Source organism: Colius striatus, chromosome 5 (assembly GCF_028858725.1).
Source record: "Colius striatus isolate bColStr4 chromosome 5, bColStr4.1.hap1, whole genome shotgun sequence".
Taxonomy (NCBI): Eukaryota; Metazoa; Chordata; class Aves; order Coliiformes; family Coliidae; genus Colius; species Colius striatus.
The window spans coordinates 3,537,271-3,560,459 of NC_084763.1; the positions used below are offsets into that span (position 1 = coordinate 3,537,271).

The following is a 23,189-nucleotide window of genomic DNA, read 5'->3' on the forward strand; positions in this document are numbered from 1 at the left end:
GTAAAGAGACATCAACAGCTTGGAGGTCCCATTACATCCCGAGGACTGTGTCTTGGCCTGGGTGCCTTTGATATCTCTCAGTTCAACTACAGCACTACCAGATGTTTGTGATGTACCATAAAGGCATCAGTGCCTCAGAAAAATCCAACAGGCACTGAGTGTGAAAGTGCATTCCCTCAACAACACACAGACACATGCAAGAGGGAAGAGATGAACAGTCCCCCAAAGAACTCCCACCACAAACAAAACACAACTCCTCACTTTCTCTCAACTCTCTAAAGTTTCATACAGCATAAAACCAAGCTTAAGAAGCTTTCCATGGCCTGAGCCCCCACTCAGCTCACTGGTGAGTGATATTGGCATCACCCAGCTTGGTACAAAGTGCTCTAACAGATCACCTTAGCTCATCTTAGAGAAACCACGGTGAGACAAGCTTCTCATCCAACAGTGGCCCAAATCTGAACCCTATGATCTCTCAAGTCTTATTGCAATACAGACAGAAAGCTTCACAAACAGCACTGCTTCTCTTACCTCATTCTCCCACAGACCCAAGCAGATTCCCCAAATTCTCCATGTAAGCACTTCCCAAGTCAAGGCCATTTAACTACAATCAAAAGACCGAATGTCTCACCCTTTTTTGCCTACAATCAGGACAAGGACTGCAAATACAGCTCTCCCTCTTCAAAGAGCATCTAAACCACTGAGCTACAATGCAGCTTTCCATCTAGCTTAGCACATATTTCCTCTGTATTTTTACAGAGTGGAAAAGAGGGATATGTCAACAATTGACATAGATAGCTTCCAATATACCTTATCTCCTGCAGGCTAGGAACACATCCAGAAGAGGAGTGATACACACTCAAATCATTCTGAGGATATAAAGGAGATAAAGCTGGTCTCCCACACCCTGGGTGAATGCCAAGCTTCTCAGAAAAATAGAAGTACCACTCTCCTCTGGCCACGTATTGCAAACTTAGACTTTCAGCTCCTTAGCTTTTGGGTGTATTTTAAACAAAATCAACTGAAACTGACTTGACTTGCCTGTATTTCTATGTTCTCAACAAAACTACCCAGTTTCACAGATTAGGATTGCACATTCCAATGAATGGTTAATTAAAAGCAAAAAAAGCCCAAACTCTAAAGCCCTCAGACACAAGCATTAGTTCCTGTGGTATTTACAAGAAGTTAAACAGAGGTAGCCACCTATACAAAGAGGTGGGATGAAGACTTTTGTTAGTTCATACTCTACCCAAGTAAATATTGCCATCACCAGAAGTCTGAGGTTAATTGGGTCAACAGGCATTAAGTCAGCTCTACCAGTCCAGTGGTGGAGCCACTGTCCCTGGAGGTGTTTAAGGTATGGTTGGATGTTGCACTTAGGGAAATGGTCTAGTGGTTGATAGGGCTGGGACAAAGGCTGGACTCGATGATCTTAAAGGTCTCCTCCAACTGAAATGATTCTGTGTTTCTATACAAGTATAGCTCAGAGCTAAATGTCCAAATGCATGAAGCAAAAGAGTAAAGATGCTTATAAGACAAAAGTCTGGATTTATCTATTCATCTCAAATTCAACAGCAACAGCATACACAGAACAAACATTAGGGTGCCAATTTGGCAATTCCATAAGGAGGGGACTCCCAATTCAAGAAAGTTTCCCGAGGAGCACTCACATGCCTGGATGGATTTATCCCATCTACGAGATGCCTAGCATGGGACTTCCAAAAATGCTCCTGTTTAGCCCATGAAAAGGAAGGACTTGTTGCAAAGCATGTGCTCAGCTAAGCCAAAGCAAGTGTGTACTGTGAAGTCAAAGCAGTCTCCTTACACTACTGGAGTGGGAAACTTGGAGTCAGAAACATTAAGCTTCTAAATCTGCCACAAGCTCTGTGCATGACATTCAGTTACTTTGTGCTCACTTACCCATCCTTACGAGGGCTATGCATCTGGCCTGGATGTGACTGGAACGTGCTATGGCATATGTAATGTTTCCTAAGTACTATGCAGCCCTTCTGTGAGAGGTGCCTGACACGGCACGCTTTTTGTCATTACAAATAACTGCAAAACTCTGCTTTCCTCATAAAAATCTGTGTAGTAACTGTCAGAGACTGCTAAAACACACAGCCCAATTTCTTCTTTATTTAATTACTTGTGCTTCACTAAAGCATGAAGAAATACAACAACCGTACAAACAGCTTTAATCCAATTTGGGAGATCGATATTTGGAGGAGCTGTTGCCGTGAATACAGCATCTATCAAAATTTAGGATGTTATTAAGAAAGAGTTGCTCCTCCAGAACAATGTACAGCACTGAGAGAGAACAGAATGGTGATTCTTTTTGCAGCTGAAGAGCCAGGTATTAAAAGCAAGGCCACGATGCAGGCAGGAGGGGCAAAGCTGTACCTGGCACACTGTGCCCTGATGACACGTGTACAGCTCCCCAGCACAAAGCTGGCTGCAAAAACACCTATCAGGCTGAGGGAGGGCTGAGGTCAGGCAAATCTGCTAAGCCCACAGAGACAGGGAGATCAGACACCTTGGAGGGGCCATTTATTCACAGTCAGGCTTCAGTCCTTCCTCAAACCCACCTTGTTTATGATCCTTACAAGCGAGGCAGTCACCTTGAAGGAGATGCCCAGGGAGTCATTTGCAGTGCTATTGTAACACTTGCAAGTGCTGACAATGAAATTACAAGTGCCATCCCCTCCACTGTGAATAAGGCTGCCCAGCTTTCTCTAGGCAGCATCAGGAAAGATAATATTGACTATGCTTTCATAATCTTCCTTTGCATCGTGTTGAAACATTCTCATTTGAAGGAAAGGCTTTTTACAAAGAGTTCCTGTTTCCAAGCCCTCTCTAGATGTTTTTTAAAAAGCTTGCTGCAGGAACATTTCAAAAGGCAGCTTCTTAAAAGTTACTCATTTGGCTCTGTCAGGCACTTCCAGACAATGGGATATTTGCAGACACTGCTCAGGCTCTTTTGTTCCACCTCCATCAGACTTCCCTTAGAGAAATCTATTTCACCAAACTCCAACCTTTGTAAGAAAGGTAATCTCTTCACAGTATTTTCTTGGAAGGGTGCAGACAACCAATTAGGATCAGAGTTAAAACTCCCAAACACAGTAACTTGTTATCCTCCTCCCAGTTATCCCACTCCCACACCAGTGAGAGTGCTGCCACCAACTCCAACACAACTGGTACGGTTCAGCTGAACCCCAGGGTTTCTGCCACAGACTAGCAACCCATAGGGTCAAATCCTGCACCTCCAGGTCCCACAACACAGAAGAATAAACACTCCTACTAAATTAAATCATATTATATGTGCTCTACGTGGCATTGGCAAGGTAGAGAAAAGGAAAGCAAAATCCTGGGCAGTGTCTCTGCTCCAGATCTGAAGACTTCCCTCATACCTGTTTACACCTCATTTATACACCTTGAGCCCTCTCACCCATCTCAAGCTAAGAAATGGTTCTTTTCTTTGATCCTAGGCAGCAGTTTACACCCATACATCATTAATGCTGCAGTTTCACTGGTTTTAACAAGTCAATCCAGTACATTTGGTCTTCCTTTTCTTTCTTGCCTATCAGTCCCATCAGGATCATTCTTACTGCATCTACACAGTTGCAAGTTAAACAGTTTTCATGTTAGGGAATAACTCTCACGCTCTGGCACAAAAGAAGTCTCAACTCATCTCACATCTTTTTCCAGATGTGTAGTTTTCAGACTGAAAAGTTAAGCCTGTGAAACACCTGAGAGATTACATGGTATCATAATAATGTCATAGTACTCGTGGCCTGTGCCTGCCCACGTCCTCCACGGTTCACAGAAAGCTCCCCAGCCGCATGCGCAGTCTCCTCTGCCTACTTTCCAGCTACATTATGCAACCACCATATGTTTATTAAAAACCTTCTCCTAACACTCCTTTGCCCTGACAGCAACAGCAGTGTATTCCAGGGTTGACACACTCCTAAATACGAGGCACAAATACAAAGGAGGAAGGGTCTGTAACCACTGTACCGTAACATGGGGGTCATCCCTGCTGCAGAGGGAATTTTGGGCAGAAGCAACCAGCTGAACCCTCAAATCTGTAGCTTAATAGACAACATGGGAAAAAAAGCATGCAAGGAAATAGATATTCAGGCACAAGGGACAGGATGGAACACTATTTCCCTCAAGTAAAAGGCTTTGTAATTGTATTTTTTTTTAATCTGTATCCAACAGCTAATTGCAACACATGAGAAATGGATTTACAAAGCACTTTCCATGCAGATGGTACAGCCTTTTTCCCTCTGCAAACAGGGGAAAGTAAAGAAATGATGAGGAGAGGCAAAGTGGATGTGCCAGGGATGAATCACAGATGGGGCCTGAAGAAAGCCTAGGAGAGAAAAAAAAGGAAAAGAGCAAAGTACAGAAAAAGTTAAGAGCATTTTAAAAAGAGAACAGGGACTCAGCAGCCAAGGAAGTGGAAACTATTGCAAGTCACTAAATCAGTAACACACAAAAGAGAGAGGAAAGCCATCCTCAGCCAAGAAGGGTGGAACAACTGTCTGGAGCCAGGCTGGGAGGAGGAGGAAAGAGGGTCAGAGCTGTAGGTGTAGAGAGGATTATGTGGCAGCTTGAAGATAAGGTTAAACAGTCTGAGCTTCAGGCAGTAAGAGATGAGAAGCCAATAAAGCAATTCAAGGTAGAGAAGATGATGTGGCTGGAGCAACGAGAAAAGGTGGCAACTATATCTTCAAGACAGTGTATGGGCAGGGAAATTAAAACCCCATTGATGTAAGAATATGGGATGCCAGACAAAAGAAAACCACCAAAAAAACCCCCTCACACAACCAAAAACCTCTCACACAACCAAAAACCCCTCCCCTCCTCCCAGCCTCCCCTGAAAAAGCCAACCCAGCTGCCACTCAGACTCCAGCAGTTGAGCTGAGAACTGCAGGAGCATTTTCAGAGCCAGATCTGATGTTCCCAGATGAATCACCAGTGCTCAAAGAGTTCCTTTCGCTCGCTTCCTCTCCCCGCCACAGCCTCTTACCCCCTTCCCACCTTCTCCCAAGCTATCCTCAGCTCACCCCTGCCCAGCCTTCTCAGGGATAAGAAGCTGCAGCAAAAGGCACCCATCTCCTCCCAGTTTCTCCCTAAAGACTTCAATTAGCATATGGGAGCTCTCACTGCCTTTGGCAGCATCTGATTTCTTTTCATGAGTCACCTTCCCCTCTGCAAGCAAGGGATAAGCCCGTGAGCTGAGATGCGAGAAGGAGCTGGGCTGAAGCACGTAGGGCCTTCTCAATCACCTCAAAACAGCCCAGGAGGCTCCTTGCTCCTCACAAGGGTCCTGGAAGTTGCCCAGCAATTCTGCAACTTCAGCATGGAAAAAAAAATGTACTCAGGGAAGCAAAAGAAAGAAAAAACAGCCCCAATCCATGAAGCAGCAACACGTGCTCCCTGCTCCATCACTTGCTCTGCCTACACATTGCGTGCTGTTACAAAGATGTCACATTAACACTTACAACTCAAGAGGATGGGGCAGCACTTTTTTGTGTTGTCTCCAGCAACAGGACAAGGGGTAATGGACATAAGCTAGAATACAAAAAGTTCCTCTTAAACAAGGAAAAGCTTTTATGCTGTAAGGGTGAGGGAGCCCTGGCACAGGCTGCCCACGGTGGTTGTGGAATCTCCTTCTTGGGAGGTTTCCAAACCCACCTGGACTCATTCCTCTGTCCCCTGATCAAGGGGAACCTACTTTGGCAGGGCAGTTGGACTAGATGTCTCTAGAGGTCCCTCCCAACCCTTACCATTCTATGAACTTACAGTCGGAGCAGTTTTTATACCTTCACTGTACCTGCATAGCAGTTCACACCACGCTACGGGGCAGGGGGAAGAGGAGCCAACACATCCCACCCAGAACAGCACAAATGTGCCCAAGCTGAGGGCTCTCAGTGCAAAACACACACACAGCAGGGGCCAAGTATTTCACTCCAGCCCAGCCCCCACACTTTCCAGCACTTAATCACTGTGGATGGCTATCACAGAAATAAATGCATATTCAGAAGCTATTCTTAGCATCCACCGGAGAGGCGATTACCAAATTACCCAGTTACATAATCTCTTTTATATAATCACTACGATGCTCTTCCCCTTATGCAACACGGAGGGCAACGGTGGCTGGCTGAAGGAGCTCCTTCCCTTCACAAGGAGAGCAGCCCTGGCAGTGCAGTGGGCAAGAGGCGACTCGAGGTGACCAAGCTTTTCAGAAGATGTGATGTATAAACATGTGCCTTCAGCTCAGGGAAGACACAAACATCCCTGCTCACGTCTCTCCAGAAGATGCACAGAGTGGAAATCACCTGCACCTCAAGCTCATTGAGATGCTAAAGGCAAAGGTATCCAGGCTCCTCTGGGGAGTGTGACCCAACTCTCGCTAGAAGTAAGTGAGGTCTCTCCATTGACTCTTAAAGGGTTTTGGATAGGGCCCAGGATTAAGGCTTTAATCAAAATAGGAGACCAAGATTACTACAGAATTAAAACAAGCTTAATCCAAATGCCTCAGCTTTGTGCCACAGCCGTGCCTGAGGTTTCTGTGCACTGGGAGCACCAAGCAAAGCTGCACTCAACACAGGTTCCTGCAGGGCACACACAGGGAGCTGGCAGTGTGGGCCAGCACAGCCACTCTGGGAAGCTTCACCCCACAGAAGGTTTTGGGCATACCCCAATGTGCCTCCTACAGCATTTTCAGGATCTCACTCAATGCCTTCTAGGAACACTGCAGACATCTATGCAAATGGGATGTAGCCAGACCCAGTTCACTAATGCTCAACCAAGGCTTTAAGAAGTCAGCATCAAAAGTGTTACCCGTGCTAAGTGAGAAGCACAGTTTAAGTCCTGGATTGCAGAAAACACAAGCTCCCAGATTCACAGCTCACTTGCAGATCCTGGGACACCTTTCCACTGCCACACTGTGAGTTTGGTGTTAAGCTCAGCTAGCTTCACACTGCTCTCACAACTGGAAAAACCCCAAACCTTCAACCCCTTAACAAGGCACTAAAAGTGCTAAAACCCAAAGGTCTGGTTCTGTGAATACCCAAGGAACAGAAGACAAAACAAACTAATGGCTTTGGTCTCAATTCACCTCTTAGTGACCGACACTCAAATCCAAAGGCATCTGCCTTGGCTTCATCTCAAGGCTATGAAACTAGTAGTACTTGGCCATTGTTTGCACTTCCTGCCTCCTCTGCTCCTTAGTTTCCCTAGAGATACAGGTCACCCCAAGCCATATGCAGGCAAATCCCTACTTTATGTGGCTACACATGTGTATGAGTTTGGGAACAGATACTTCTATCATTTCAGCTACAGGGGTTAAAAAATGAAGCAGCTTAATGTTATCTTACACTATCTCCAACTATGGGCTGACCCAGTTCTGAAGGTTTAACTCCATCCTGTATGCTGTTATTCCTTCTGTATGACAGCCAGGAGACACGAGTTGCCTTAGTAGAAAAGCAGCTTAGAGCAGAATCGGGGTCCCTCAAGTGAAACCCCACTGCACACATTAGTGTGACAATAGCTCAGGACTGGCAGGCACTCTCAGCACTATTGCTGCTCAAACCTTTGGAAATCACGATTCTCGTTAGGGATTATTTGTTTGGAGCAGACAAGACAGCACTCAAGATGGGAGCAGCTCATGTCAGCCTTCAAAAGAAAAGCAAACCATGTAAAATCAGATTGAAAGCTTCTCATACGTCTCTCCTCCACTGGTGTTTTCTTAGGCTAGACAAGTAGCTGACCATTTGAAAGCAGGATATCCAGACAGGAATGTTTCCCCCTCTGTTTCAGACTCAAATACCGCCAAATTTTATGGTGTTTGAACAAAATGAGAGTGAACTTTTGCACCTGTTACCCTTTCTGTACCGAGTTGAACCCAAATGTGGCGGGGAAGAAGAGCCCTGAGCTGGGAACTTGCTCTGTATAAGAGCCAGCAGTGAATTCCTGGATCCCACATCAGTATTGAGATAATTAGCGATGAGCAATACATTTTTACCCCCCAAGGAGCAGAAATGAAAGAAAATGCTTGACTCATCCTTGCCTGCTTCTTGCATGGAGCTGCAGCACGCTTGCAGTCACCTGCCGCAGCAAGAAGTGCCTGCACCGACTTCCTGCATTTACAGACATACCATGGGGGAAGTAGAATGGAATTCACTGTGTTAACAGGCTTTCTGTCCACTCCACTGAAGATGGTTATTAAAACTGGGAGAAATGAAGCAGTTACATCCAGGTAATACCCAGGTAGAGACTCTTACACTGTTATCACATCAAGGTGCCTAAATAGGAGTCACTATGAAGCACAAGCACTTTGATATCAATCTGGTGTGTTGACACTAAAAGGAATGTACTAAAACCATGATGATGCAAACAACTACACTTCTCTGATCAGGTAAGGAGCATTTCCTTTACAGAAAGTAAGAAATACAGACTCAGGCCAGGACAGGCAAGCAAAATTCTCTTGTATATTTAATGCAGAAAGACACTACTGTGCAAACAAAAACCCCAGGACTGCAGCAACTTAAAACCAAGACTGTCTTTGCCACTACAGCAATTGGCTTTCTGGGGTTTTTTTGGGTTTGGTTTTTTTGGCTAGTATACATTCCTTGTCAGAGCTCCTAATTTATTGAAGACTAAACCTTCTAGATCACAGGCACACTACCAGCTCTTAACCCCATGGTAGTACAAGCCTATCACTACCACTACACTGCTGGCAAGACCCAGCTAAGCAGAGCAGATCTACAAAAGCATTACCCTTTCTGGAGTGCCATTGAGTACCAAGAAGAAAATGAACACGTGCAACAAAATAACTCTCAAATCAAATATAAAGCAATTGAAACACATGCCACCCATGGTCTCCAGTCCACTGACAATGAGATCGCTGTTATCCTCACACATCCTCACCTTCCTCCCATATCAATTTCATTTCAGGGTTCTTCAGCTCTTCCTCCTCTGAGGGAGGATCCAAACAGACTGGGATACATTTAACTGGAAAGGAATAAAAACCCATTAAAATGTACTTGCCCTAACTTAGTGTAATGGAAAGACTGATTTGTACAGGTATGGGCTGCATACTTGGGGTCCACGATCCTCACCTCTAATTCCACCAGCCTAAGACCTGAGAAGGAAGCAGTTACCCTCCAAACTAGATGATGCCCATCAACATCAGAGGCAGAAGACCAAGCCAACTGGCACACAATCATCCCTACTCTAGCTGCCAAAGACAAGCTGCTTACAGAAGGCTCAAGTGTAGTCAGAGCTGGAGTCAGGGCAAAGTCCCACCACTCTGTTTCTCTCCAAAAACAGCCACTTTCCACTGCCACTGAACTTTGAACCTAAGGCCCAGATGACTCCACAGTCACTTCCAAGAAAAGGCCATGTTTTTTTCTTTCAGACCTCCAAATGCTAAAGACTGAGTGAAGGATGTGCTGGAGGACTGCTGTGTTCACAGTGACCCATCATCTAGTCTCCTCCCACACTGCAGCGGGTGGCAGACCTTCCCCAGAGGTATAGTCTCCATCCACAACCCCCTCCCACCCCACAGACAGGAAGGGCTGGGGAGGTCATTAGCATCAGCTTGAGCACTTAGTTCTGACAGTCACTTGGCAAGCCATGTGGGAAAATGATAGAACACCATCTGGAAAAGTTAATCTTATCTAACAGCATCTTTCAGGGGAAAACAAAATCCAGACTCTGTCAGCTTTCCCTTCTAGTAGTGCATGGAAAAGGTCTGCATGACTGCCTTCTACTCCAGTACAAAAGCAGCATTGCCTAGGAACATGGTTTAGTGGGGGACTGGGCAGCATTAGGTTTATGGTTGGACTTGATAATCTTAAAAGTCTTTTCAAACGTAAATGATTCTCTGATGTCCATTAAGTGACATCTAATGTATTGAAACAAGTGTGCTACCAAAACATGCAGTCCTGCTCCTCCCTCCTCCCTCACAGCAGGTCTCATGATGCCACCACTCCATAAACCTCTGCTGAATCAATGGCAAACTATTCCCTCTCACTTTTTTCCCCCCCATCCTCTTTTTGGTGACTTCACCATCCATAGATAGCATCAGTGGGCTGATCTGGCCTCAAGGTCACTAGACCTGCAGGAAACAGCAGAACAAGGGGTCAGGACCTTGCCAGTGACACCTCACCTCTGCATTGGATGTGACACAGATTAGAAACCAGTTCTTGCTAATTCATTTACTTCTAAAAAATCTATCAGACTGAAAGCTGAGTCATTGAGAAAGAGGAAGAGATTTTTTAGCCCAGTTATTTAAAACATGGGTTTAGTTAACACCTATTTAGCGTGAAGCTGAAGACACGCTTGAGAAGACATTTTTAACTCAACAGTGAAAACTTTTCCACTCAGTATGTGAGAAACCTGTCAAGATACATTGCTCTCAAACAGAAAGAAAAGATCCAAAAAGAAGAAAGCATTCAACAAACCCAGACTCCCCTCTCATGCTCCCCTCGAAATAGCAGACACGGTATTTCATCTCATATGTTACCTTACTCACGTCACAAAAGTGATAATCTAATTAAGACCTTTTCTTTCCCTTGGCTTGGAAGAGCTATTTAATGCCAAAGATCCCAGGCTGTGTCTCAAACCTTCAGACAGGCCTAAGTGCCCAAAAGGCACTAATTGAGCAAAGAAAAAAAGGTGGTTTTGGAAAAGCTTTGCCTCTTGCTAGTCAGAAGAGTGTTTGCATTTTGCCATAAGACACCCTAACAGGATTTCAACAAAACCTTTGGCAAAACACACACAAAAAAGGCAAAACAGCTGCGTTGCTGAGGATACAAAAGCAGTGCAACATCTTCAAAGATTAGGGTCAAAAAGTCAATGCAATGGGTTGGGTGTTTTTTAAGTTTACATGGATTTTACTTGATATCACAACAAACGTGAAGTCCGTCGGTAGACACCTTGTCTCAGCAAGAGATAAGAACCTTTTCTTTCAACTTCTGTGGCCTGAATGCAAGCATTAATCTGTTGCTGCCTGCAAATTCAGCCTGCACAGATGAGCACAGCAAACCTGTATGTGGGCACATTCATTCCCATTTTCCCATTCCCAAGCCTCTTCCTAGTGGAGGAAACCAAAGTAAAGTTGTATTAAACCAAAGAGAGTTTTCCACTGAACCTTGGTTGTTCCCCCCCACCACCAATTTTAGATAAATCCATTTTCAAAGAGCAGCTGAAGCCTAAAGGCTTGCTTTGGTCAAGTTTAACACATCCTTCAGACACCTGCATTATTGGAGTGGAAAGAATTGAGATATGAGAGAGTCAGAGGGCTTCCCTTTTATAGATAAAGCATAATAGAAGGTGCTAAATATTTTTGACTGCTGTAAAAAAATTTGAACAGGTTTTACAGGTGCTTCTTCTGATTAAAAAGAAAATAAAACAGTCCAAAAAAACCCTTCAAGCCCAAAAAACCCTACCACATAGCTAGTCACACCTCCCCTTAGAGGATCCAAACAGCACTCAGACGCTGTTCCTGACGCACCCATCTCCATCTCAGCACAGTGAGAAAAGTGTGCAAGCTCAGTCCTCCTGCCTGGAAATCACAGCCCCATCTCGCTGCTGACAAGAGGCAGGGAAGACTTGCCAGCACCAGTTGGATCTTCTAAATGATAAATCATAAGTAAGCTCTTTCCTGCCTTCACTCAGCAATGCAGTGGCTGCTTTGCAACTGGCTGCGAGAGGGTAAGAAATAGAACCACCACAAATTGGGTAAGCTGCTAAGCTCCTACATGCCTAAAGCCAGCAATCCAGAGAGCATTAGTGGACATATCTACACCGACAACTCCCTCACAGAATTTTGGGGATAGACTTTTCCCCATCAGTTTGGGCAGGATTATTCCTCTCACCATCCACTGATGCAACACCCACAAGAGGTAGAATTAAAACATCAATAAGGCAGCATCAGTGGGCTTCCACAGAGAAGGACATCAGAGACACCTCCTCTAGTGTGCACTCATTCATGTATTTATGAGTATATAAAGGAAAACCTGACAGCCAAGGGCTAGAAAAAAATACCAGAAACTGGGGCAAGTGGCAAGAGCTTCCCCATGATCCTCATGACTCCTTGAATTCTCCCTGTGTCTATGATCAAAATGTGGGATTTTTTCTTTAAGACTGGTGGGTTTGCCCGTCTTAATATGCTTGTTCCTACGAGGATTTAAAACAAACAAACCAAAATCCACACCAACAACCTACCTCAGAACAATACCACCACCTCAAACCCCCCAAATTCCTCAGGAAGGACAGAGGTTTCTCTCTTATTTGCTAAAACCTGTTCTGTAGAAGCCCACTTACAAAAATAACACTAAAAAGCTCCACACAGCAGTAACCCAACTGAGAAGCACTAGCCAACTTTGCTTTTATTTAAACAAATCTTGTATGACAGACTGTCGGGAGTGATTGAATTCTATTTCAAGATAACACATTTTGCTGTTCATATGACATGACTATTCTCCCCTTCTTTTTAAAAAAGGCACTTGACTCTCTTGTAGTATCTTTCATCTGATGAATTAAGAGGATTATACTGATTGCTTTTTTTCCCAGCCATCCCATTATCAGCATTTCTATCGTCATCCACATGAGAATTCTTACTACTGTGAAACTGAGTGTGTAAAAATATCAATGCTAGTCTTCCCAAAAGTGATGATCTAAATTTTCTATAGCCATGTGGAAACCTTCATGGTGGGATTCTCACCCACATCACACCACCTACAGTGGCTACCACGGGCCTCTGCTTAGTATTGAGCACTCAAAAGCTTGGCTGAAGTATTCAGGGAGTTGCATTAGCTCCCAGGTTCCTGGGGACACACTGTATGGGCCAACCACAAGCTTAAGCACCTAACATCATTTGATAGTTTTGAAAGTTGAGGCTATCCAGCAAGTTAGGCAGCAGCAGGAACAATAAAACACCTTCTTTTTATTACCACTGCAGCACAGGCAGGGTCCTCAACTGAGCTTAAACAGCTCTGCTCATCTTCCTCATCCTTGCAAGCACTCAGTCTGAGAAGTAAACCTCAGGGAGATACTCTGGTGCCCTCATCTTGGCTGAAAATAAGCTCCCTTCATCATCAAGGGGATGGGAGGGGGCTGCTTGTTTACTTTTATTTTTTCCCCACCCCAAAGACATTGCAGTTCATTAAAGTCACATTTAAGCTCAGATGGCCAAAGCCCTTGGGATGCCTGATGAAAGGAAAGCAGAACAATCTTGATATAAAGACACCAGACACCACTTTGCAGGACCTCCTCAAAGCCTTCCATAACACTGAGAGCCATCTGCTTATAGTAAACCAAGGCAAAAACATGGTCCAGTCAGTGGAATCATGAGCTGTCCTAGCAAGTAAGATCACTGGCTATTTGTGAATGCTCAAGTCTGGTACCCCAGGACCACAGATCTAGCAGGCATCCAGGCTCCTGGTGGGAAAAAAGGGGGCTTCAGGCAACTGTGTTTAATATCACACTCCAAGTAGCCAAATTAAGTTGAGAAAGATGGATGAGGATTCAATAGTGTTCATTTCTTCTGGCAAGAACCAAAATTACCTGTCACGTTACCCACCTTAAGAGATCCTCATTTATTTTATGTGTTAAACTGTTCAACTGTGACTATGATACCAGCAAAACTCATGGTGTCTTTGGCTTTTCTCTCCTAACACCAAAATCTTCTCAGAGAAGTTTCCTGGGTGCCAGAGCTGGAGATTTTTATTCCACACATATGGTTATGGTGAAAAACCCTTGTCAAACCAGACAACTCAGAATTAATCCCCCTTTCTTACTCCCACAGTGCTCCAGGTGTTTCTGTAACCAGTGTATCTCAAGCTTGTCTAGAGAAAGGACTGGCATCCTAGCATTGAGACCCACCAATTTCTCACATGGAAATCCTGCTTTGATAGCAATGCCTTCAGTCACCTGCATGGAGTCTCTTTTTTACAGCTTCTGCCTTTTCCTCAGGAACAGCAAACCATCACTTCCCTGCAGGAGCACGGCACAGCCAGTTCCTGACCTGAAAATCATAGAGGCACTCCCCACATTCAAACTCACACCCACCACCAATTTGATGTGTGTTTACCTGTGAAGGAGTTTATACCTTTTGTCAACATAAACAGAAATAAGAGTTTTTTGAATGCACACAGACAGAAAACACATGCAACCAGTATTTTGGGTAGTTTAACCAAGGAGAACTTTAAACATTAGTCAACTACTGCAAATTGCTCTGAAGGATTAAAGGGCTTCCCCCTGCCCTGTATTTGGATAACATTCAAGCCCTTTTGCAAGATGCTAAATGAAAAACACATTCCTCAGCTCATGCTCTGTTCATAGAATCACAGATTCATAGAATGGTAGGGGTTGGAAGGGACCTTTGGAGATCATTCAGTCCAACCCCCCTGCAGAAGCAGGGTCACCTGTTAAATATGAAGATCAAGTTGAAGCTGCAAATTGATCTAAATATAACACTGTTATTTCAGATAATAGCAAGCATGGAAGTCAGTGCAGCAGACAGCCCAAGTTTTGAATACCAAAAACCTTCTAAACTACCAGATGTCTCTATTTCAGCTATTTATGCCACCAGGATTCTCCTTCTAGGCTTTATTTTTTTCTCTGGTAGAGTATAACTTAAACCAGTTTGTAATAGTTTTTATTCACATAGCATCTCATTTTAAAAGGTATCCTGAGCACTTCCAAAAAAGAAGAAAAAACCCACCCACAGCCCACAAATCCAGATGGCAAAACAAACATTCTAGATTAAAAGGAAAAAAAAAACCCCAACCCCAAACCACACAACAACAACAAAAAAATCCCAAACCCCTCACAATTAAAACCAGTATAAAAGCTTAAATAACAGCAACACTGGCTACATCCAAAGAGGATTTATGCAAATTACTTTTTCCAGGCACACAGGATCTTTTTCAGTAGAATACACATTAAGAGAGCAGAGACATCTAATCAAACAGATCCTGGAGGGGCAAAACCTTTCACACTCTCAGATGAACAAATTCCCTCTGGGAAATGTCAGTGCCTGTTTCATTTAATTGACATTTTGCCATTTGTGCTGTCTGAAGAGCTTCTGCAGAGTCAAGGAGCAATCACGGGCCAGGCTCTGGGCCAGGTTTACAGCCGGAGTAACAAGAGACAGCCCAATTAACTTGAAAAGAGTTACCTTTATTTACATTAAATGGTGATTTTGATCTGAGAGTTTTAATGAGATGATGCTGGATGACATAGTGGGTAACATACCAGAAATTGTTTATCTGTGTAGGTGGCATAAACACGTAGTAAACATCACTTTCATGAATTACATCCAGTACTGAAAACAATAATTACACAGCCAGCATTCTGGTTTCCACGGATGGCTTTGGTGGTATGTTGGAATGGAATCGTTTTCTGTTTAAACTGCAGAGGCAACACAGCTCTCCACCCCTCTGACACCTTCAGCGAGAATGCCTCTGGCCTTAAATATAAAGGCATACCTCAGACAAGCCCACAGGCATTTATACAGTGACTGCACGTGTCCTGGTGATGACTCGAGTGCATGGGCAAACCTTTAATCAGGAGCTACACATGGCAGCGTGCCTGCCACGAGCCTGTCCCAGGGTGGCTACCCATGCCCCCCAGCCTGCCCCAGCCCCAAGCTGAAACCAGAGATCAAGAGACCACCAGAAAACATTTGACAGACCTCCCTGCTCAGAACGGGCTGGTAAACTGCATGGCACAAAGCTCTCCGCCAATTAATGTAACCTTAGGTTTTTTGCTGCTTGTTTGTTGTAACTACTAAAGCTGCACTATCAAGGTTTTCCAAGAATTTCCATCACGCTGCTTGGAGCTGCCACAGATCCTCCAGAGCTGATGACACCTCTACCTCACAACGTACTTCACCAGGTTTTGTCCACACGGGGATACTTAGAATAACAAGAAAAGATGCACCTTCCATTCAACCCATACTGAAAGTCACACGTTTCTTCCCTTTACCCCGTATCGAAAGGCACATGTTTCGTGTCCCGTGGAGAGCCAGCCAACCTGTTGGGAAGGGACAGCTTCCAACAGCTCGTGCCCATGTCTACATGTCCCGTGTTACTCTGCTCCAGCACACCAATAAAACATCAAACAGAAAGCAAGCCTGGTCGCTGCTGACAGCCGTCACACTGCACCTCCTCGGGCAGCGCAGCCGGGGTCTGCCCAGCCCGCCCCACACCCCGCGCTTCTGACCGCGCACCGTCCGGCGGCTGAGCGAGCCGGCAACGACACTGACCCCAGAATAAATCCTGTAACGCCGCCCCATTGCTGCCAGCTTCCCCTCGGCCGGCCGCGCGGTGCCGGCTAAGGGCAGACGCCCGTGGCGTGAAGCAGCCGCCGCGGGCTGCCGGAGGCGCTTGAGGCCGCCCGAGCCGCGGTTCAGCAGCCCCCGCCCCCAGCCCCAGCCCCGGCCCGCCTCACCTCCCACAGCAGCGAGAGCAGCAGCGCGACCCCGGGCTGGAAGCGGTTCATCTCTCTTCCTTCCTCCTCCTCCTCCTCCTCCCGCGGCGCGGCGGGGTTCGCCCCGGCCGGCTCAGGCTCGCACGGGCGCTGTCCGCGGCGCCATCCCCGGCGGCGGGGGAAGATCCGGGGCGGCGGAGCAGGGCGGGGGGACACCCGGTCACGGGCACAGAGCGGGGGGCGAGAGGTGCGCAATGACAGGCAGCCCAGGGGAACAAGCGGCGAGCAGCCCGCGGCGCGGACGGACGGGGAAAGCCCGCGGCACGGCGAACTGACCAGCCGGAGCCGTGCGGGCAGCGCCGAGCCGAGGCGGAGGGCAGCGCGGGGCGCGGGCGGACGCCACAAAGAGGCCGAGCCAAGCGCGGCTGAGGGCGGGGAGAGGAGACGGGCCGCCCCGCCCCGCGGCCAAGCCCGGCCCGGCCGGGAGGGGGCGGTGGTGCCGGGGGATGTGGGGTGCGGGGTGCCGAGGGGATGTGGGGTGCGGGGTGCCGAGGGGATGTGGGGTGTGGGGTGCCGGGGGATGTGGGGTGTGGGGTGCCGCCGGGCGTGTCGCCGGGGAGCGGGAAGGGACGTCCGATGGGTCTCATGGTGGCGGCGGCTTCAGCTGCCCCCGCCGGCCGTGCTGCCCTGCCCGGCCCGGCCCCGCCTCGCCCCGCTCCGGCCGGTCACCTGCCGGTTGAGGTGCCTCAGGTGGAGGAGGAGCCCCGTGTGAGGTGACCTTCCCCTCTGAGGCCTCACCCGGTTGCTGCATCGCCAGCACTAGGCAGACAGGGACCTGTTGGAGCAGGTCCAGAGGAGGGAGGCCACAAAAATGGTCCTGAGGGCCAGAACACCTCTGCTGTCAAGAAAGCTGAGAGAGTTGGGGTGGTTCAACCCGGAAAAGGCTCCAGGGAGATCTTATTGTGGCCTTTCAGTACTTAAAGGAGGCCACGTAAGAAAGATGGAGAGAGACTTTTACCTGTAAGGACAGCACAAGGAGCAATTTGTGCTGAGGGTGGTGAGGCCCTGGCACTGGTTTCCCAGAGAGGTTGTGGCTGGCCCATGCCTGGAAGTGTTCAAGGGTAGGTTGGATGGGGTTTGGAGGGACCTGACCTGGTGAAAGCTGCCCCTGCCCATGTCAGAGGAGTGGGCAGGATAATCTGTGAAGTTCCCTTCCAACCCAAACCACTCTCTATGCTTCTCTATGATGGTGTTACCTTTGTCAGCCTCATGCCTGGGAAAGGAGCAGCGTGGGCTGGCTGAGATTCCCCAGCCTACAAGGTGCACCTTTGGAACTTCAGAGGAAAGGCTATGCCTTGGTCCTTCATTTTCACAGCATGCTTAGAAACAACCCTGATTTGTCTTCTAAAGGTCTCAGCACCAGTCCTAGAGCGGAGCAGAGGTGCTCACCAACTCCAGCAGCAAGCCCCATGACAGGTGGCTGGTGTAGTTACACCCCAAGCATTTTCTTCACCACCACCTTGTCCTGGTGCTTTGAGCCTGCTTTTCCAAGCTCTTTTTACTCTTACATAGCTGGACATGGCACTGTGTTCGTTGTGAGGGAGGCACAGCTGTTCTGCAAGTTTAGGAGGGACCAGAGTCTCTTGTCCTTGCTTTATAGCAGAGCTAGCAACCGAGCCCTCAGGAGGATATCTAAATAAATAAGGTGGGGAGGAACTCCTTCACCTTCTCCTGTTGCTCTCTGAATGCCAAACCTTTCCCAGCAGCATTCCTGGAGGAGGTGTACCCTCCCACTGGCCTTTTTGTGGGCTACCAAGGTAAAAACAATTCCAACATCCTTGCAACACACAGATCCTTTGGTCAGCACTTAGTCTTTGAGTAAGAAACTTACCATCTCCTGATGCCACATTGCCCAGTGAAATGTCACCAGGCAGCTTTTATTTCCATACTGTGAACTTTGGGGAAGTTTAGGAGCAGCTTCCAGCTGGCACTGTTAAATCATACATCCTTCCAGGCCTGGGTCATATGCTCTATGTAAGAAGTCAGTGTAAACTTTTAACAGCTTCCCAGACACCGTGTGACGTTGTGTATTCAGAGGTAGCCAGTGCATGTTCCTTCCAGAGTGACTACTGATTCTGAGGCCTCTTTCTGTCTCTATTTGACACCAAGCAATCTGAAGCTGGGAGGGCTGTTTTTCAGAGGAACACTCAGATCTCTGGCTGAATTTGCTAGGAGATGCCTAAGGAGATGTCACGGCCACTACTTTGTCCAACAGTGAAGAATGAATGAGGCGACTGAACGTACAAGTTTATACAGCCTGAGTTGAAAAGTGGCTCTTTCTTACATCTGGAGTATAGAGAAGGACGCATTGTACACAGGGTATCATCCAAGAGGGAACCAAGAAAACATTACATTGTTATTGAAGGCTTCAGCTGGGGGAAGAGAGGGAAAAAACCCAAACATTAATGCTGTCTTTATCTAACAAACTGATTAGCAAGAGTGAGTTGGAGGGAGAAGAAGCCACATAGCCTGGAAGCATATGCTTCCCAGTGCATGGTTTACTGTCCAGCCTGGATAAGGGTATGGATATCCTATGCTATACATTTCCTTTCAGGCCAAGAGATAAGCTACAAACCAGCTCCTGACCCAGGAATCAACAGTTTCATGTTTCATTTGAGTCATATCTCAGCTCCCTTAAGTGATGTCTTCTTTCATTTCCACCTAGCTTCCCGGAGCCATCTGCATCCCCAGGGAAAGCCCATTAGCTTTAATGGAGTCAGAGTACAAATGAACTTAGCCCAGCGTGTGGCATTTTCTCAGCGAAGGCGTGAGTAGTGGCAGAGCCCTTCAGAGCTTGTCTGGGCGACAAATGAGCGCTTTCTTCCTCTCCACCTGCTGCAGCTCCTCCACCAGCTCGCCTCTCTGCCACACCAGCTTGACACAGCAGTGAAATGAAATAAGGCTTTTGTTGGAGGCAAGCTCCCTAGGTAAAAAACCACAGCTGCTTCCTTCACGTTCTGATTCGTCTTTCTTCCCTATACAGGGTTCAAAGAGCTTCACACTCCAGAGCACTCAGGATCTGTACATAGAAACAGATACATTTAAAAGATTAGTTCTGGGTGCAGCAGCAATTATGAAGCTTAATTTTATGTGATCGAGGGCTTGCACTGCAGCTGGAATGTGTTCCCCTCCTCTGTGGATAGGTGTCCCTCAGTAATATTGCCGTCATCCTCTCAGCCAATATTAACACATTTCTCTTTCTCAGGCCTCTCTTTTTCCTGAAACGTAAAAACCATTCATTGTTTCTGACACTGACACTGCTCTATTATATTTTCTTTCCCAAATTTGGAAAATTCTGGTACAAAAATTCCCAGGGGGGACCCACAGTACATGTACCTGCATGTATTCTGAGCTCCTTATTTACTTTGAACCCAGGCTGCTGAATATTTACAAAGAATATAGTGCCCATAAACTGCTTTTTATTGAGCCTTTTCCTAAGTTGTTGCTTCTGATACTAGTGAGAAACACCCAATTCCACAAGAGCTGTGTGTGAAGCAGCTAACAACTTTATTATGAATGAATACAACAGTCTCATTTGCTTCTCTGCATGAGCTGTAAATAATTACATACATCTGCATTTCTACATTTGTTGAAGCATGCCACTCCCTTCTTCAAGGGTGCTGCTAAATCAAGTTACATTTGATTGCATTTAAGCCACTACACAAAGGTGTAGTGTCTTGGCAGAACAATAGTTAAATTATAACCCAACTTCCCAGAATAAAGACTAATTTCTTCCTCACTTGCACCAATAACTGCTCATCTTAGAATCACAGAATCATAGAATGGTGGGGTTGGAAGGGACCTTTACAGATTATCTAGTCCAACTCCTTGCAGAAGCAGGTCCCACCTAGATCAGGTCACATAGGAACATGTCCAGGCAGGTCTTGAAGACCTCCAAGGAAGGAGCCTCCACAACCCCTCTGGGCAGCCTGTGCCAGGGCTCCATCACTGAAACACTGAAACAGTTTTTTCTTATGTTTAAATGGAACTTTTTGTGTTCCAGCTTCATCCTATCACTCCTGTTGCTAGCTCCTATAGAATAAAGGGATGTCCCAGCCTCCTGACACCCACCTTAGAGATATTTATAAATATTGATGAGAACTCCCCTCAGTCTCCTCTTCTCCAGACTAAACAGCCCCAGGTCCCACAGCCTTTTCTCATAAGGAATATGCTCCAGTCCCCTGATCATTTTGGTGGCCCTGCACTGGCAGTTCAGTTCCCTGTCTCTCTTGAGCTGAGGAGCCCAGAACTGGACACAGGGCTCCAGGTGAGGCCTCACCAGGGCAGAGTAGAGGGGTAGAAAAACCTCCCTTGACCTGCTGCCTATATTCTACTTGATGTCCCCAGGATGCCATTGGCCTTCTTGGCCACGAGGGCACATTGCTGGCTCATGGTCAGTTCATTATCAACCAGCACTCCCAGGTCTCTCTCTCTGCAGAGCTGCTCTTCAGCAGGTCACTCCCAGCCTGTCCTGGTGCAGGGGGTTGTTCCTTCCCAGCTGCAGGACTCTGCACATGTCCTTGTTGAACCTCATGATGATCCTCTCTGCCCAGGTCTCCAGCCGGTCGAGATCCCGCTGAGTGGCAGCACAGCCTCTGGGGAACCAGCCAGTGCTCCCAGTTTGGTGTCATCTTGGCTGACTTTAAAGGAAAGCTGACTCAGGACTTGCTCAGCTTTTAACAAATCGCCCCCAGTGCCTTCATTTTCAATAATGAGACCTTCAGTAAGAGCCTGTGGAGGTTTAGAGCAATGATCCAGACAAAGTAGCCCTCCTTCCAAAGGGAATGTAAATATTTACACTTCCAACAACCTAATTTCTTGTGTGGAGGGATATTACTGAGCTGAGTGGCACCTCAAAAAAAGGTACCCTTTTTGTATTTTAGTATTCCAATACACCCAGATTTTTTTCCAGATTAATAAAGAGTCTTTAAATCATAGAATCATAGAATCACAGAATGGTAGGGTTGGAAGGGACCTTTAGAGATCATCCAGTCCAACCCCCTTCAGAAGCAAGTTCACTTAGATCAGGTCTTTATCTGCAAAACACACAAAGAGGTCCATTTCCCATAACTACTGATATTAAATAGGAGGGGGTGAACTGAAACAGAGTGAGTGCTGTACACAGAGACCTCCAAAGAAGAGCCCATGGTAGTTGTAGTTCCTCTCTACTAGCACTCAGGAAACCTGTGGATGCTTCAGACACCAGTTCCAAGAAAACACAACATATTTAACAGATATGCTAAGAAATTAAAGGTGGAGTGGTTATTTGTAGCCACTTTATCCAGACTCCCAAAGAACAGCTCTATTCATGCTCTGTGGTTTTCTTGGTGGAGTCAGATATTTGTCCATCATATGAAACAAATAAGTCTACAGCAAACAGTACTTTGAGAAGCACCACGATAGGCATTAGTATTCTGAAGGACAAAGCTTATTGATTACACATACAACCCAATGCCACAAGAATAGCTGTGTCAATCAGATCAAATGCTTTTATTGTTCAGTTTTCTCAATCAGGAATGAAGTTTGATCCCCTCAGCGAAGATATTAATGCTCTGTGTTAGAGAACTCAGGAGCTCAGAGGGATTATTTTTTCCCTGCGAGATGGATCATTTGTAAAGGCAAACTCTTTGTTTGCAGTCTTCAGTGAAAGGACAAATGTTGGCTTGGTGGAAGGATTAAGGAAAGCTAAGTTCATTCAGAGTAGTGTTATAGGCCCAAAGCTCAGTGCCAATGAAACATCTAGGCTTTCAGTTTCTATTTGGGCTCCTATTATTGATTTCAAGAGAGCATTAGAAGTCTAAACACATGCTGTTGGAGCTAGGTGTAGTCTGCACCACCTCAGACCTGAGCATGGCAAGTATGAAAAGCTGTCAAATTAGAGCCACAACTTCCCAAGCTGCCTTCAAACAGTGTGGAAGGAGATGGAAGGAGAAGGTCTTCTGGGCAGATGATCGCATCTACCAGGGAAGGAGAACAGGGCTGAATTGTATCTATAAGAGACAGGGACATCATCTGAAACAGCTTAACTTTGCCCAGACAGAATCAGGCTCAGAAAATGAGTGTAAATTTGTCAGGCCCCCTTAGGGCCAGGCAGAGGCCCAACAACTGCTGTCTGCTATCACTGAGGCTGACAACCCAGCTGGAAGTTATGGATAATATCTAATATACCAAACCACCTTTTGTCCCAGAGTCTTTGCTAGGCAGTACAGTAAACTGCAAATGGTAAGAAGGATGCTCTGCCTAAATGTCTCTGCATCTCTCTCCGTGCTTGCTTTGCTCACCACTGATTTCTCCTACAGAGCAGCCACTTGATTTAAAAACCCTGGTTATTCTCCCTGTGTGTCAAAAGAAAAGGGACGAGGAGAGGAAAGGGATGTTGGCAGAGACTAAGAACTAGAACTGATCAATGTCAGGAGTGTGCTTTGTATCCGGATACTGAGGTCACTTAGCACTTTGGAGAAAAGGCCTGGGGAATGCAATTCTGAGCACAGAGTGGCATAATGGAAATGCAAAGCCATCCCCCCGTGGCCCGTGAGGACAAGCCCCCTGGAATGAAATAGTCTGAAGCACTTCATTTTTGCTTTGTCTTATCTCATCTTCCTGTCTGCAACAGGAATAATCTCTCAACCCTTACAGCATCCTCCTGGCCAGAGAATAAAAAGCTCTCCCAGGTCATTGGT

General features: G+C 46.4%; 1 protein-coding gene across 2 annotated transcripts in view; it reads right to left on the bottom strand.

Annotated features, from left to right (window-relative positions):
- The window catches only part of VOPP1 (VOPP1 WW domain binding protein), a 62,009-nt gene extending 45,168 nt beyond the window's left edge, over positions 1 to 16,841 (bottom strand). For both annotated transcript variants that reach the window (XR_009818757.1, XM_061996502.1), the window contains exon 1: positions 16,471 to 16,841. Coding sequence is in view for 1 of the 2 variants with exons in the window: in XM_061996502.1 (XP_061852486.1) it covers positions 16,471 to 16,521 (51 nt within the window). In the remaining variant the exon portion in view is untranslated. The remainder of the gene's footprint in view (positions 1 to 16,470) is intronic.
- Positions 16,842 to 23,189: the final 6,348 nt, after the last annotated feature.